General features: G+C 42.6%; 1 protein-coding gene across 3 annotated transcripts; it reads left to right on the top strand.

Moving 5' to 3' along the window:
* The first annotated feature begins 950 nt into the window (after nucleotides 1-950).
* fancb (FA complementation group B) lies at nucleotides 951-10,588 on the top strand. 3 transcript variants are annotated; one of them, XM_026910517.3, is made up of 9 exons: nucleotides 951-1,091; nucleotides 1,258-3,123; nucleotides 4,683-4,838; nucleotides 4,914-5,006; nucleotides 5,415-5,543; nucleotides 5,920-6,092; nucleotides 7,986-8,326; nucleotides 8,461-8,701; nucleotides 8,806-10,588. In XM_026910517.3, exons 2-9 carry the CDS (start codon nucleotides 2,230-2,232, stop codon nucleotides 9,161-9,163), a joined length of 2,385 nt encoding a protein of 794 aa, XP_026766318.3. In that variant the 5' UTR covers nucleotides 951-1,091; nucleotides 1,258-2,229; the 3' UTR covers nucleotides 9,164-10,588. The 3 variants fall into 3 exon arrangements, with proteins under 3 accessions (XP_026766318.3, XP_034160163.2, XP_034160162.2); XM_034304272.2 differs by having other exon boundaries at nucleotides 976-1,071; XM_034304271.2 differs by having other exon boundaries at nucleotides 976-1,081.

Here is a 10,588-nt window from a genome sequence, read left to right as displayed (position 1 = left end):
TGAATTTTTCAGTTATTAAAGAACAACAAATCATATATTTTTATCCATTTATAGTTACATTTAATGTTCTGCAAAAAAAGGTTGTTCCTTTTCTCACTTACGTTACAGCAGCTATAAACAGTCATTCTCTCCCTCTCTCTCGCTCTCTGTCTCTCTCTCTCTCTCTCTCCCTCTCCCTCTCCCTCTCTCTCGCTCTCTGTCTCTCTCTCTCTCTCTCTCTGCTCTATCTCTGACTGACACTGGAGACTCCTTCCATAAATGTTAAATAAGCACAGAAAATTAATCAACACCTTCTGGCCAATCGGAATCCAGAATTCAATAATATTTATTAGCTGAAGCATCTAACTCTCATTATGATTAAAAAAAAACAGTGACACCACCAAGAAAATGGTCAATAAATTCTTGTTACAGTGAAATTTTATCAATAAATTTTAGCTCAATAATATGCAATAATAAAGTTCTATATGACATATCAAAAAAAATTATCTTTAAAGTCAGCTGTGATTTATAACATTCCAAATGACAGCAAATCAACCAATCTGGCAACACCTGTCACAAGCATAAGCCGAGATTCCGCAAAACAGCTGTGCGTTTCCTGAAACTGCTACTCGTTTCCTCCATTTTGATTCTCTGAAACTGTAACCTAATGGACGCCATTTTGGATCTGCGAAGCAAAAAAAAACCTTTGTTCTGGGGGCGTGGTGTACACGATATTCTACATCAAGATTAATCTTGACTTTTATGTTAAAGTAAGAAAAACATTTATTTTAATTTAAAAAAAAATTTTTTTGAAAGCAGATTTCTGAAAAAACAGTGGCTCGCTCTGTTGCTATTCCGACCAGCCCCGCCCACCCTGCGCTCTGATTGGGTAATTCTATACCGGCTTCTGAGCTAGGATTGGATAATAGTTTCACCGACCAATCGGAGAACGGCTTGAAGGCGGAAGTAGCGGAATACGGATGGGGAGGGGAAATAGTTTGGCGGGAATTGTTTACTGACAGAAATGAAGCACAAGCTCTCACTCAGGTCACTCAGGTGTTAGTGGTGTGTAACACCAGTGTTATTTTTCAGGTATTTTCAGGTACTTTCAGGTATTTGCCCACATTCTTAACTGTTTTAATGTGACTGTATTTGTGTTAGCAACTACAGTATCTTAACTGATATTGTTTCCTGAAGTGATGTGTTTTGTGTACTTTGTTATCCATTTTGCTAACATTATCTATTATTTATTTCTCTCTTTTTTTCTTTTTTTTTCAGTAAACGTCTTGACATGAGCAGTTTTCATCGAGACTGAAGGGAGCGACTGTGGAAATTCTTCAAACTTCTGTCATGAGTGTTAAACCTTCTGAAATTCCTGTCACAAAATCCACAACTCTTCAAAAAAAGTCCTTTCAGATTTCTCGCTGGAGCTCTACACCGCTCAAAACTGATGTCTCGCGTGTCGAAATCTCTGTCACGGCTTCTGTTTCAGCTCCCGTCATCCGGTGTTCGCAAAAAACAAGCCGATTTGTCGCTTGTGGGGGGCGTGGCCTGTCTAAAATTGTTTTTCTTCCCCATATAGTAGTAGTAGCTTTATATAGCCTCTAAAGCGAACTACGCAAATGAAAAAATGCGCTAATCAGTGCGAAAGTTAGTTTAATTTGTTGCTTCACTTCATTCTCAGATTAGCAAAGCGAGCTAACTGTACTAGCTGCTTACACTCACCAGATTTACCAGCGATCTCTGCTACTTCCTTCCAAGTGTTATTTTTCTTCCTGACGTCTCTATACACATTTAATGAGAGTTCATATATATGTCAGGATAAGAAGAAACTATGGTTCATTTTTGGGCGTCAACAAGTTTGGATTTGTCTCTTTACAATGTCATAGCCACTTTGTGACTTGCTAGTGTGAACCTTGGATTAATCTCCTTCATAAGTTGTTCTTGTGTTGCACCTGTTAAAGCTTCTGTCAAAACTCCAGTTATAATTGTCGCAACTCATTTCGCAATTTCTGTCTCTTTTGCATTTCTGCCAAACCCGTCGCAACTGTTGTAACTTCAGTCTCATCTAACCCAGCTTCTATCACAACCCACTTGTGAATGTCGTATCTCCTCTGGCACGTATTACTGCTGTTGTTTCATCCGTCTGTCACTGTCTAATCACAAATTCTGTCAGAACTAGAACTGCTTTTAACTAGGAAAGCATCTCAGACCTTCAGAACTCTTTGAGCTTTTTCTGTGTAAAGTAAGATGGCCTCAGATCAGCGCATCCATATGGTCACACTGCATGGTGACCTAGTCATCTTTCAGTGCAAGCATCCAAGCTCAAAAGGCTCCGAGATCACATTCTGGCGGATGTCGTTCAATCGAGACTCGGGCACCTTCTTAAACAAAGACGATAAAATAATCCCCATGTACGAAAATGCCTCCAGAGCAGCCAGGATCGTTCGTTGCACCACTGCCGTGAACGTGAAAACGAGGCAGAGAGTCTTGTGCATTCTGCTGAGGCTTCACAGGAAGAGATCTCAAGGGTTTAAGTACATGCTTTACTCTTTGAACAGTAGGACCAGTGCAAAGCTACACGTGGAATTTTCATTGCCTTACGAGATGGGCAACGACATCTCGATTTTGCGTGGACCCACTTTGGTCTGGAGTCATGAGGACATTGTCTTCTACACGTCTGCAGAAACTGGTAGCGTGAAGGAAGTCCCGATACGTCTGAAGGTCAGCTTTCTTGGCGAATTGCCCCTTCCTCAAAGACAATTAGCAATTCTTGGTTCACAAAAGATGACAGAAGAAGAGGAGGTGGGAAATGATACGGAAGATAAAACTGTTCTTTACTTCCTAGAGGATGGAAGAACTTTTAGCTCTGATCTTCTTTTACCCAGTGCCTACAGTTTGGTTGTTCGATGTATGCTGGTGCTTTCAGCCAAGCAAGTAGATGGATCGCTGAGATCTACTGTGGTGGCTGCCACTTGTAGGAAACAGCTGGTGCGGTTTGAAAACGGACTTCCAGAAGAAGTGTGTCTTCTCCCGTACGAAGAGCCTCAAAGCATCCGAACAGTTCATGTAGGAAGCGGCTGTCTCATCGTTATCGTTTTCGAGCGTGGGAACGTCTGTGCTGTGTGGAAAGATACCTTCAAGGTAGGCTATGTCGTGCTTTTGTGGTACTTTTACGGTTTGCCTTGTTGTATATTAACGGTAGTTGTAAAGAATAGTTTTGATAAGATCTCATATCCCAGGGTATCTCAACTCTGGCCCTAGGGATTCCGTACCCTTTTTAATAAAAGATGATTAAAAATTTAGCCTCAATATAATGGTTTTTACCTTGGTTTTACGTTTACATCACGTGAAGATGTGGTGCAAGAAGATCCACACACATTACATATGCTGTTAAATACCGATTAAACTTTTAGCTCCAATACCAACATCCGAAACCAGGTGATACTGTGTGACGTTGTCGTGCTAATGGACTGCGATCTGGACGTATTTCATGAATCGTCGTGTGAACGAACACCCTGAGTGTGCAGAGCAGTATCAGTGTTTTGTGAATTGTTCAGTGCTCAGTGCTCGCAGAACTGAACCGCTCTCACATGTGACAGCTTCTCTGCGCTCTCTATTAAACACCGTGTAAATGCCGTGAAGACGTTTTATCAGGTACCTGGTGTTGTAGTTCCTCCTCTGATCTTTTCGCTTTGCTTTTATCATTACTCATGAAATACGTCCAGATTGTCTCTTCATCAGCGCAACGACGCTACGTTGTTAGATGTTGGTATCAAAGCAAGTACAAGTAAAGCAGACTGATACCTGATACCATTCGATACATCCCTAAGTAAAATGATGTGTTAAGAAGAGGCATTGAGGTGCCTTTGGTAGTCGACTCTGGGAACTGAGGTAACGTTGCCTTTACTAGCCCACATATTGCATCATGCCGTGCAGTGGTAGTGGCCCTGCTGACATTTTCTTTTTAAAGCTCTAAATACATTGAGCTCACGTTAAACGGAAATGGATTCCAGCCATGGCAAAGCTTCCTTCAGGCTTCAAGGTTGGTTTAAAAGTGCAGACTTGTATTCCGTATGCGCACTCACGTGCCGTGTTGAGGATTGGTCAACAGATGGAGCCGTCAAGTGCTAAAGCACGTCCAAATCCCATATGAACTCGGCCTGTCCGTTATCTCTCGGGTGAATCCCAGTCGCTCTTTTAAAGGCCGTGCCATGACTTTCTCTGCTCACGGGAAGTTTGATAAATGCGGGATGGAGTGAACATCACAGTGTTGTGTTGGTTTGTCTTCTCACTTAGATTAGAACAGCTGTATACAGTCTAAAATTGGACTTTTTAGACTTCTCTAACTTCCATATCATTTTTAAAGAAAAGTTTGGGATTGGTGAACAGGAGCTAGGCCCCGCCCCTAACATCTTCCAACATTCGGCTGGACCTTCCATTCACACGAGGGATTGGACTGATGTAGCTAACTGAAGAGGATTTATTTATTGGATAGTGTGTCGAAAACAATAACAGGAGTAGCACATGTTCACCAAATGGTCCATCACGTGAACAGATATCTCTGTTAGCTATCAAACTAGTGAGCTAGTTACCAACCTAGCTAGTTACAGCTAGCTGATTAGGTCATCCTGCTAAACAGCAATAGTATGTATTAGTATTTGTATTAGTTTTTGATAAGAATGATCCCTCTTTCTTCCCAGGTGGCTGCTTGCTGGACAGACGTGCGCCTTGTGCTTGTAGACGATTTTGTTGGTGCGGGGTTTGAGCAGATTTTGCTGATTTTCGAGGAAATCGACTCGGCAGACGAAATCCTGGGAAAATTCCTCCTCACGGACCTCTGTGGCGTCCATTACTCCGTCAGTTATTGTCAGCCTCTGAAACTACATTCACTTCTGATAAATTGGCTCTTATATATTTATGTTTCTTTATAGCTTGGAAGAGCGGAGAGTGAAGATGTTAACCGGTGCGAGACGGCAGAAGAAAATATAACGCTGACGATTCAAGCTCTAGAAGCCAGACTGCAGGTATGAAGCTGATTTATTTTTTATTTTTTTAAATCAATTATCAGACTTTTTTTAATGAACTACAACACATTCTGGATTCCTGTTATTATTTCCTTTATTTTGATTTGTGTCACCAACATATTTGTGTTAGCTGGTAGTTAAAACAGTGTTTAGAAATGCTTTATATAGGGTCAGTGCAGGGAAAGAAGCAAATATTGGGACAATACAATTACGGTACAATTTCTGGGCAATGTTTACCATTCAGCTGAGCAGAAGTATTGGAACGAATGAATGACGGGTGACGCAGATTGCTCACGTGTGAGCGGTGAATGTGTCATGTTTGAAGTCACTGATAGTCAAAAAACTGACATTAATAAATATAGAATAAATAAATATGTGTGTGTGTGTGTGTGTGTGTGTGTGTTTCAGAGCGGTTTGACCTTCCTCCAGGACCTCCGGAGAGACCTGCGTGTTAAAGATCACGTCATCCAGCAGTGTGTATCGGCTCTCCGCGACCTTTTATCAGATAGGAAGCACGTCGCATCTCCTGCGCTGCAGGTCTCTTATTTATAAGTTTTGTTTAATACACAAGAGATAAGTCTATTTTTACATGTACATGAATCATTTAACCCCTTCAGCATGCATTCAGCTGCAGTTTACCCCAAATAAGTTCTTTTGCTGACTAATATATAACCAAAAACTCCCATAAATATGAATGATGTGTTCAGAGGAATTATGCTGACGGAATCGCAGATCTGTGTGACACGTTTACGTAGAAGAGCGTAAGAACGTCTGCATGTCACTTCGGGTTAATCTGATGCTGGTTTGCATCGTTTTTACGTTTCGTAGTCACGTGACTGGAGTGTACTGTACGCACATACTGCATACTTTTACTGCACTGTTGGGAGCACAGCCTGTATTTCCTGCGTTACAGGAGGGACTGGTGTCTCTGTTGGATGAACAGAGCGAGGAGGACGAGTGCGCTCCACGTGTAAGGATGATGGAAACGAATTCGGGCGAGAGTCTTCCGAGCGTGGAGAGAGTCTGGCACAGAGTCATCGGCCAAAGGCTTGTGTTTGGCGCACTTTTAGCGCCGACCAATCGAATGTAAGCTAATAATAATAACAATAATAATAATAATAAGTGCAAATAAATTGCATACTGAATATCAAACGCATGTCATAGAGCATAGAATTATATAAGTAATAAAACATTTGTGGTGTGCGTTTACAGGAAAATAATCAACAGTTACTGAGTCACTGTTACCATCCTGAATCAGTGGGTCCAGATAAAAATCTTAAATCAGTTAAATCAGTTAAACCGTGATCGTGTGAGCGGAATCGCGTTTCGACTAACTCGTTAACGTTTACAGCGTGTGATCACACCATGCTGCGGATGTGCGGGTGTGTGTTACACCCAGTGACGGGTCGTACAGCTGGCCGCGTCACGCGTCCCCGAGCACGGATCAGTCGGCCTCGAGTCTTCCTTTACTTTTCCTCACGTCCTCAGAGGGAAGAGAAAGAGAAACACACGAGGAGGGAGAGTTACAGAAAAGAGACTGCGCTGAATGAACAGATATCACACTGAACTGAAGGAGTGTGTGTTCATTTACTTCAGATATCTGTCCTTCAGTTTAAAAAAACATCCTCCAACCTGGTTTCTATGGGAACAGACTGAAAGTATCTCTCTCTCTCTCTCTCTCTCTCTCTCTCTCTCTGTCTCTCTGTTTCTCTCTCTCTCTCTCTCTGTCTGTCTGTCTGTCTCTCTCTCTCTCTCTCTGTTTCTCTCTCCCTCTCTCTCTCTGTTTCTCTCTGTCTCTGTCTGTCTGTCTCTCTCTCTGTTTCTCTCTGTCTCTGTCTGTCTGTCTCTCTCTCTCTCTCTCTGTTTCTCTCTGTCTGTATGTCTCTCTCTGTCTGTCTGTCTGTCTGTCTGTCTCTCTCTCTCTCTCTCTCTCTCTCTCTCTCTCTGTCTGTATGTCTCTCTCTCTCTGTCTGTCTGTCTGTCTGTCTCTCTCTCTCTCTCTGCCTCTCTCTCTCTCTCTCTCTCTCTATCTTTCTATCTCTCTTTGTCTAACTGTCTGAGAAATCCAAAACTTCTGAGAAATCCTCTAAAGCTCTTGTCACTCTGTTCTATTAATATTCTAAACTTCACCTCGTCTGTCTGCTTTTCTATTCTATTCCATCTTTTCATTTTTTAATTCTCTGATGATTTTTATCTCAGGTATGTAGCCTGTTCTACTCGTTTCTGCTGTTCTGCTATCTTTCTGTCTTCTTTCTGTCTTATACTATTCCACGTTTGTCTCATGCTCGTCTTCTGTATTCTGTCCTGTTCTGCTCTGTCATGACGGCAGCTCGTATCTGTCTTCTTTTCTCGTCTACACTGAGGTCGTCTCGTGGCTGTCCTCTGGTCCTCTCACGTCTATTATAATATCTCATCTTTCTTTTATGCTACTGTTATGATGTCATCTCACATCTGTCCTTTTTTCTATTCTATACTAGTTTATTTTCTCTATTTTGATGCTATATTATGATTTCTATTATATTGCGACGTTATCTCACGCCATTCACTCTTACTCCTTTCTGTCTTCTTCTGGTCACGAATAAAAATTCACCCTGTAGAGAAAAGCCAGTTTAGCGAAAGGGAAAGGACACTTCTTTATTCTCTTCCATTTGATTCTCTTCTCCTCTCTTTTATTCTTTTCTGTTTTTTCCCTCAAGGCCATCTAGACCTTCAGAAAACTTACATAAAGCGTCTGACTTTTTAGAGCGTCATGCTTGTGCTTGTTCTTTCACACCGTGTGACATGTTTTCCTTTTCGAATGCCACAGAAGTGGACTGTTTCTCAACTGAATATTCTCTCTCTCTCTCTCTCTCTTTTTTCGCTGGACGTTATAACTATTTTTCAAATGAACTGTAACGAGAGCTAGCCCAGTCTGTGTTTCATGCTACAGTTCTTTTCAGCTACTTCATGTTTCTTTTTTTTTTCTGGTTTGTCTCTCAGGACGGAATCAGATCACATGATCGCTGCTGTCATAGCCACGCCCCCTGTGGTTGAAAGTGTCAATAAAATCATTTGCTACCCTGAACCCCTGACCTCTGTGCCCCCTGGACCTCCAAATGCTAAAAGAAGCAAGCTTCCTAGTGGTCCAGCCATACTTATCGTCACTGATCTTGCACCGTTATTGACCTTTGACCCCATTAAATGCTCTGTTCTGCTGTGCTTTTCTACCAAGGAAGCAGGAAGTGCATCTCGGCATTGCGAATTAGTAAATTTAGATTTAAAGGGTGCACTAGAGGGCAAATTTCAGCCGCGTCTCTTCGAGGACTGCAGCATTGACTCAGGTAATACGTGTATTACTTATTGGTATTAATTGATATTGGAATGGTGTCAATAAATCATCCACAAACATCGTCGTGCTGGATGTCGTGATGCGTAACCTATCAGAACGCACCTCGTTTTTGTTATTGTTGTTCAGATGAATCCAGAGAGGATCTGCTGAGTCTGACGGTTGCGCTCGAGTCTTGGTGTTTTCGCATCGTAAGTACTGATCGCACCGTGGTGGACGTATCAAGGTTTTTGGAGGACGAGTTCAGAGCTAAACGAATAAAAATCAAGCCGCAATATTTGCTGAGTCGCTCCACACATGCGTCCGGCGCTATGCTTTTCCACTGGAAACCCTGCAGCTCCTTCGAAGGAATGCTGGACGTCTATTGCAGGTGAGAAAAGTGATTTTTTTTTTTTTTTTTAAATCATACTAACTACACCATGGATTTTTCTCCTGAATGATGTAATAAATCTTATCCTGATGTTTACTTTGCAGCGATCATCTCAGCTTGCTTCGTTTCCTGGACTCTTTGTGCAACTTCCTTCCTGTTTCTCATTGTGTTAAACTTCTCAAAACTGGGCAGGGCAGGAACAGAAGCCCCGCTCTCTTTATGGAGCACGAGATTCGCGCGGTAAAAGAAGGCGTGGCTGATCTGATCCATGGCCGAGCGGAAGAACCGAGCAGCGATCTCATCATTCATATCAGTCGGGAGCAGTGGCTAAAAGAAAGGAGTGATCAGCTCCGCCCACTTGTGGACGTAAAGCTTTATCACCGGATGGTGGAAAGAGCGATGGACCTTAAGATGGCGAGCGACGTTGCCACGCTCATGGAGGCGGAGCTTAACGAGTATTGATGAAGTTAAAATGTGTGTAGTGCAGCAGGTCGTGCAACAGTTACAGCATTGATGGGCATCACACCAGCGTGAAGCTCATTACATTTAAATATTATATTATGGCATTACTAAATGTGATTATGGACAAACATGTTGTACTCCATTCTAGTAAAAATGATGTGACTTTGCATTTAGTACCAAAACCTAGAACCCTAGGTTCCTGTCTAAGGTCATGCCACCCAAGTTTGTGAACTAAGTGATTAACCTTGAAGTGTTCTGCGAATGAACTTGCAGAACACAACCTTCAGTGTTCAGTATGTGCCTTACGGTATTATTTAAACTGCACAGCTGCTATTAGTTCCACCAGATTTTCAGTTGTTGTGGTGCAAAGGCACGGGTTGCTCCCCTGTCTAAGCAATGACTGGACACTATACGCTGGGGAAGTGGTAGCTCAGTGGTTAAGACGTTGGACTTCTGATTGGAAGGTTGAAAGTTCAAATCCCGGCACCACCAAGCTGCCACTTCTGGGCCCCTGAGCAAGGCCCTTAACCCTCAACTGCTCAGTTGTATAAATGAGATAATTTATACCATTATATACAATTGGGTGTCTGCCAAATGCCGTAAATGTACAGACTGGACACTCAGCCGATTCAATGACGTGCCTTTCCAAAAGCAGGGTCTAATCCTCATGAGCACTACTGAGTGGTGTTCAGCTGTAGGTTACCTGCACGGCAGCTACCTGGGTATCACCGTGTACGTTCTTCTTACCCTAGAAGGTCAACATCACCCCCCTGATGGTGTGAGGCTGGCAGGTTCCTCATGAGCGAGTTGGTTCCTCGTGATCATGTGGCACGGGGTATCCAGTCATTAAATACTGCCCCGGGTAGAAGGGGTGAAATAGAGAGGTAGTTGCAAGGGTTTCCTGTCTCTCAGAGCTGCCTCCACAGCAAGTACTTGGCTAGGTTCCCGGGGACTCCAGAAAATGTCAGTTACATTTGTAATTAGCCTTTTGGCTCATCCACATTGTCCCTATTCAAAGGTTTCAGACACAGCTTTTGATTTCGACTTTGTCCTCGCACAATCCGGCATGCTTCTCAACTATTCCAAGGCATATCTCCCATAACATAGTTATTATACAGTATAAACCTTTTGCCTATGTTCTAGTTTGCTGGGATTCAGTTGCCTGCCCTTTGGTGTGTAGAGTCTGCATTTGCCTGCATTCAGCATCTGATCTGGTTACTGTGGATGATTCTGGTAAAACCTTTAATAAATAAATGCCATGTGGATCCGCCTCGTTGCCCGGAGTCACCCTGGCTAAAGTGTCGGTGAGGAAAGGCTCAAATCTGGGAACGGTTCATCACTGCACACGGAGAATGTGTTCGTTTGGCATTGAATGGCCTGGGCAATGACACATCAAAGACACATTTATTTTTTACTACTTTATTT

Source organism: Pangasianodon hypophthalmus, chromosome 5 (genome assembly GCF_027358585.1).
Source record: "Pangasianodon hypophthalmus isolate fPanHyp1 chromosome 5, fPanHyp1.pri, whole genome shotgun sequence".
Taxonomy (NCBI): Eukaryota; Metazoa; Chordata; class Actinopteri; order Siluriformes; family Pangasiidae; genus Pangasianodon; species Pangasianodon hypophthalmus.
Note: the sequence above shows the minus strand (reverse complement) of the source record. Positions and strands in the feature narration are given on the sequence as shown.

Excerpts from the sequence above, each read along its gene's own strand:
- fancb (XM_026910517.3), top strand. The coding sequence starts at position 2,230 with ATGGCCTCAGATCAGCGCATCCATATGGTCACACTGCATGGTGACCTA. Across the intron at positions 6,093-7,985 it reads TTAGCGCCGACCAATCGAAT|GACGGAATCAGATCACATGA; the intron begins GTAAGCTAATAA and ends TTTGTCTCTCAG. Across the intron at positions 8,327-8,460 it reads GGACTGCAGCATTGACTCAG|ATGAATCCAGAGAGGATCTG; the intron begins GTAATACGTGTA and ends ATTGTTGTTCAG.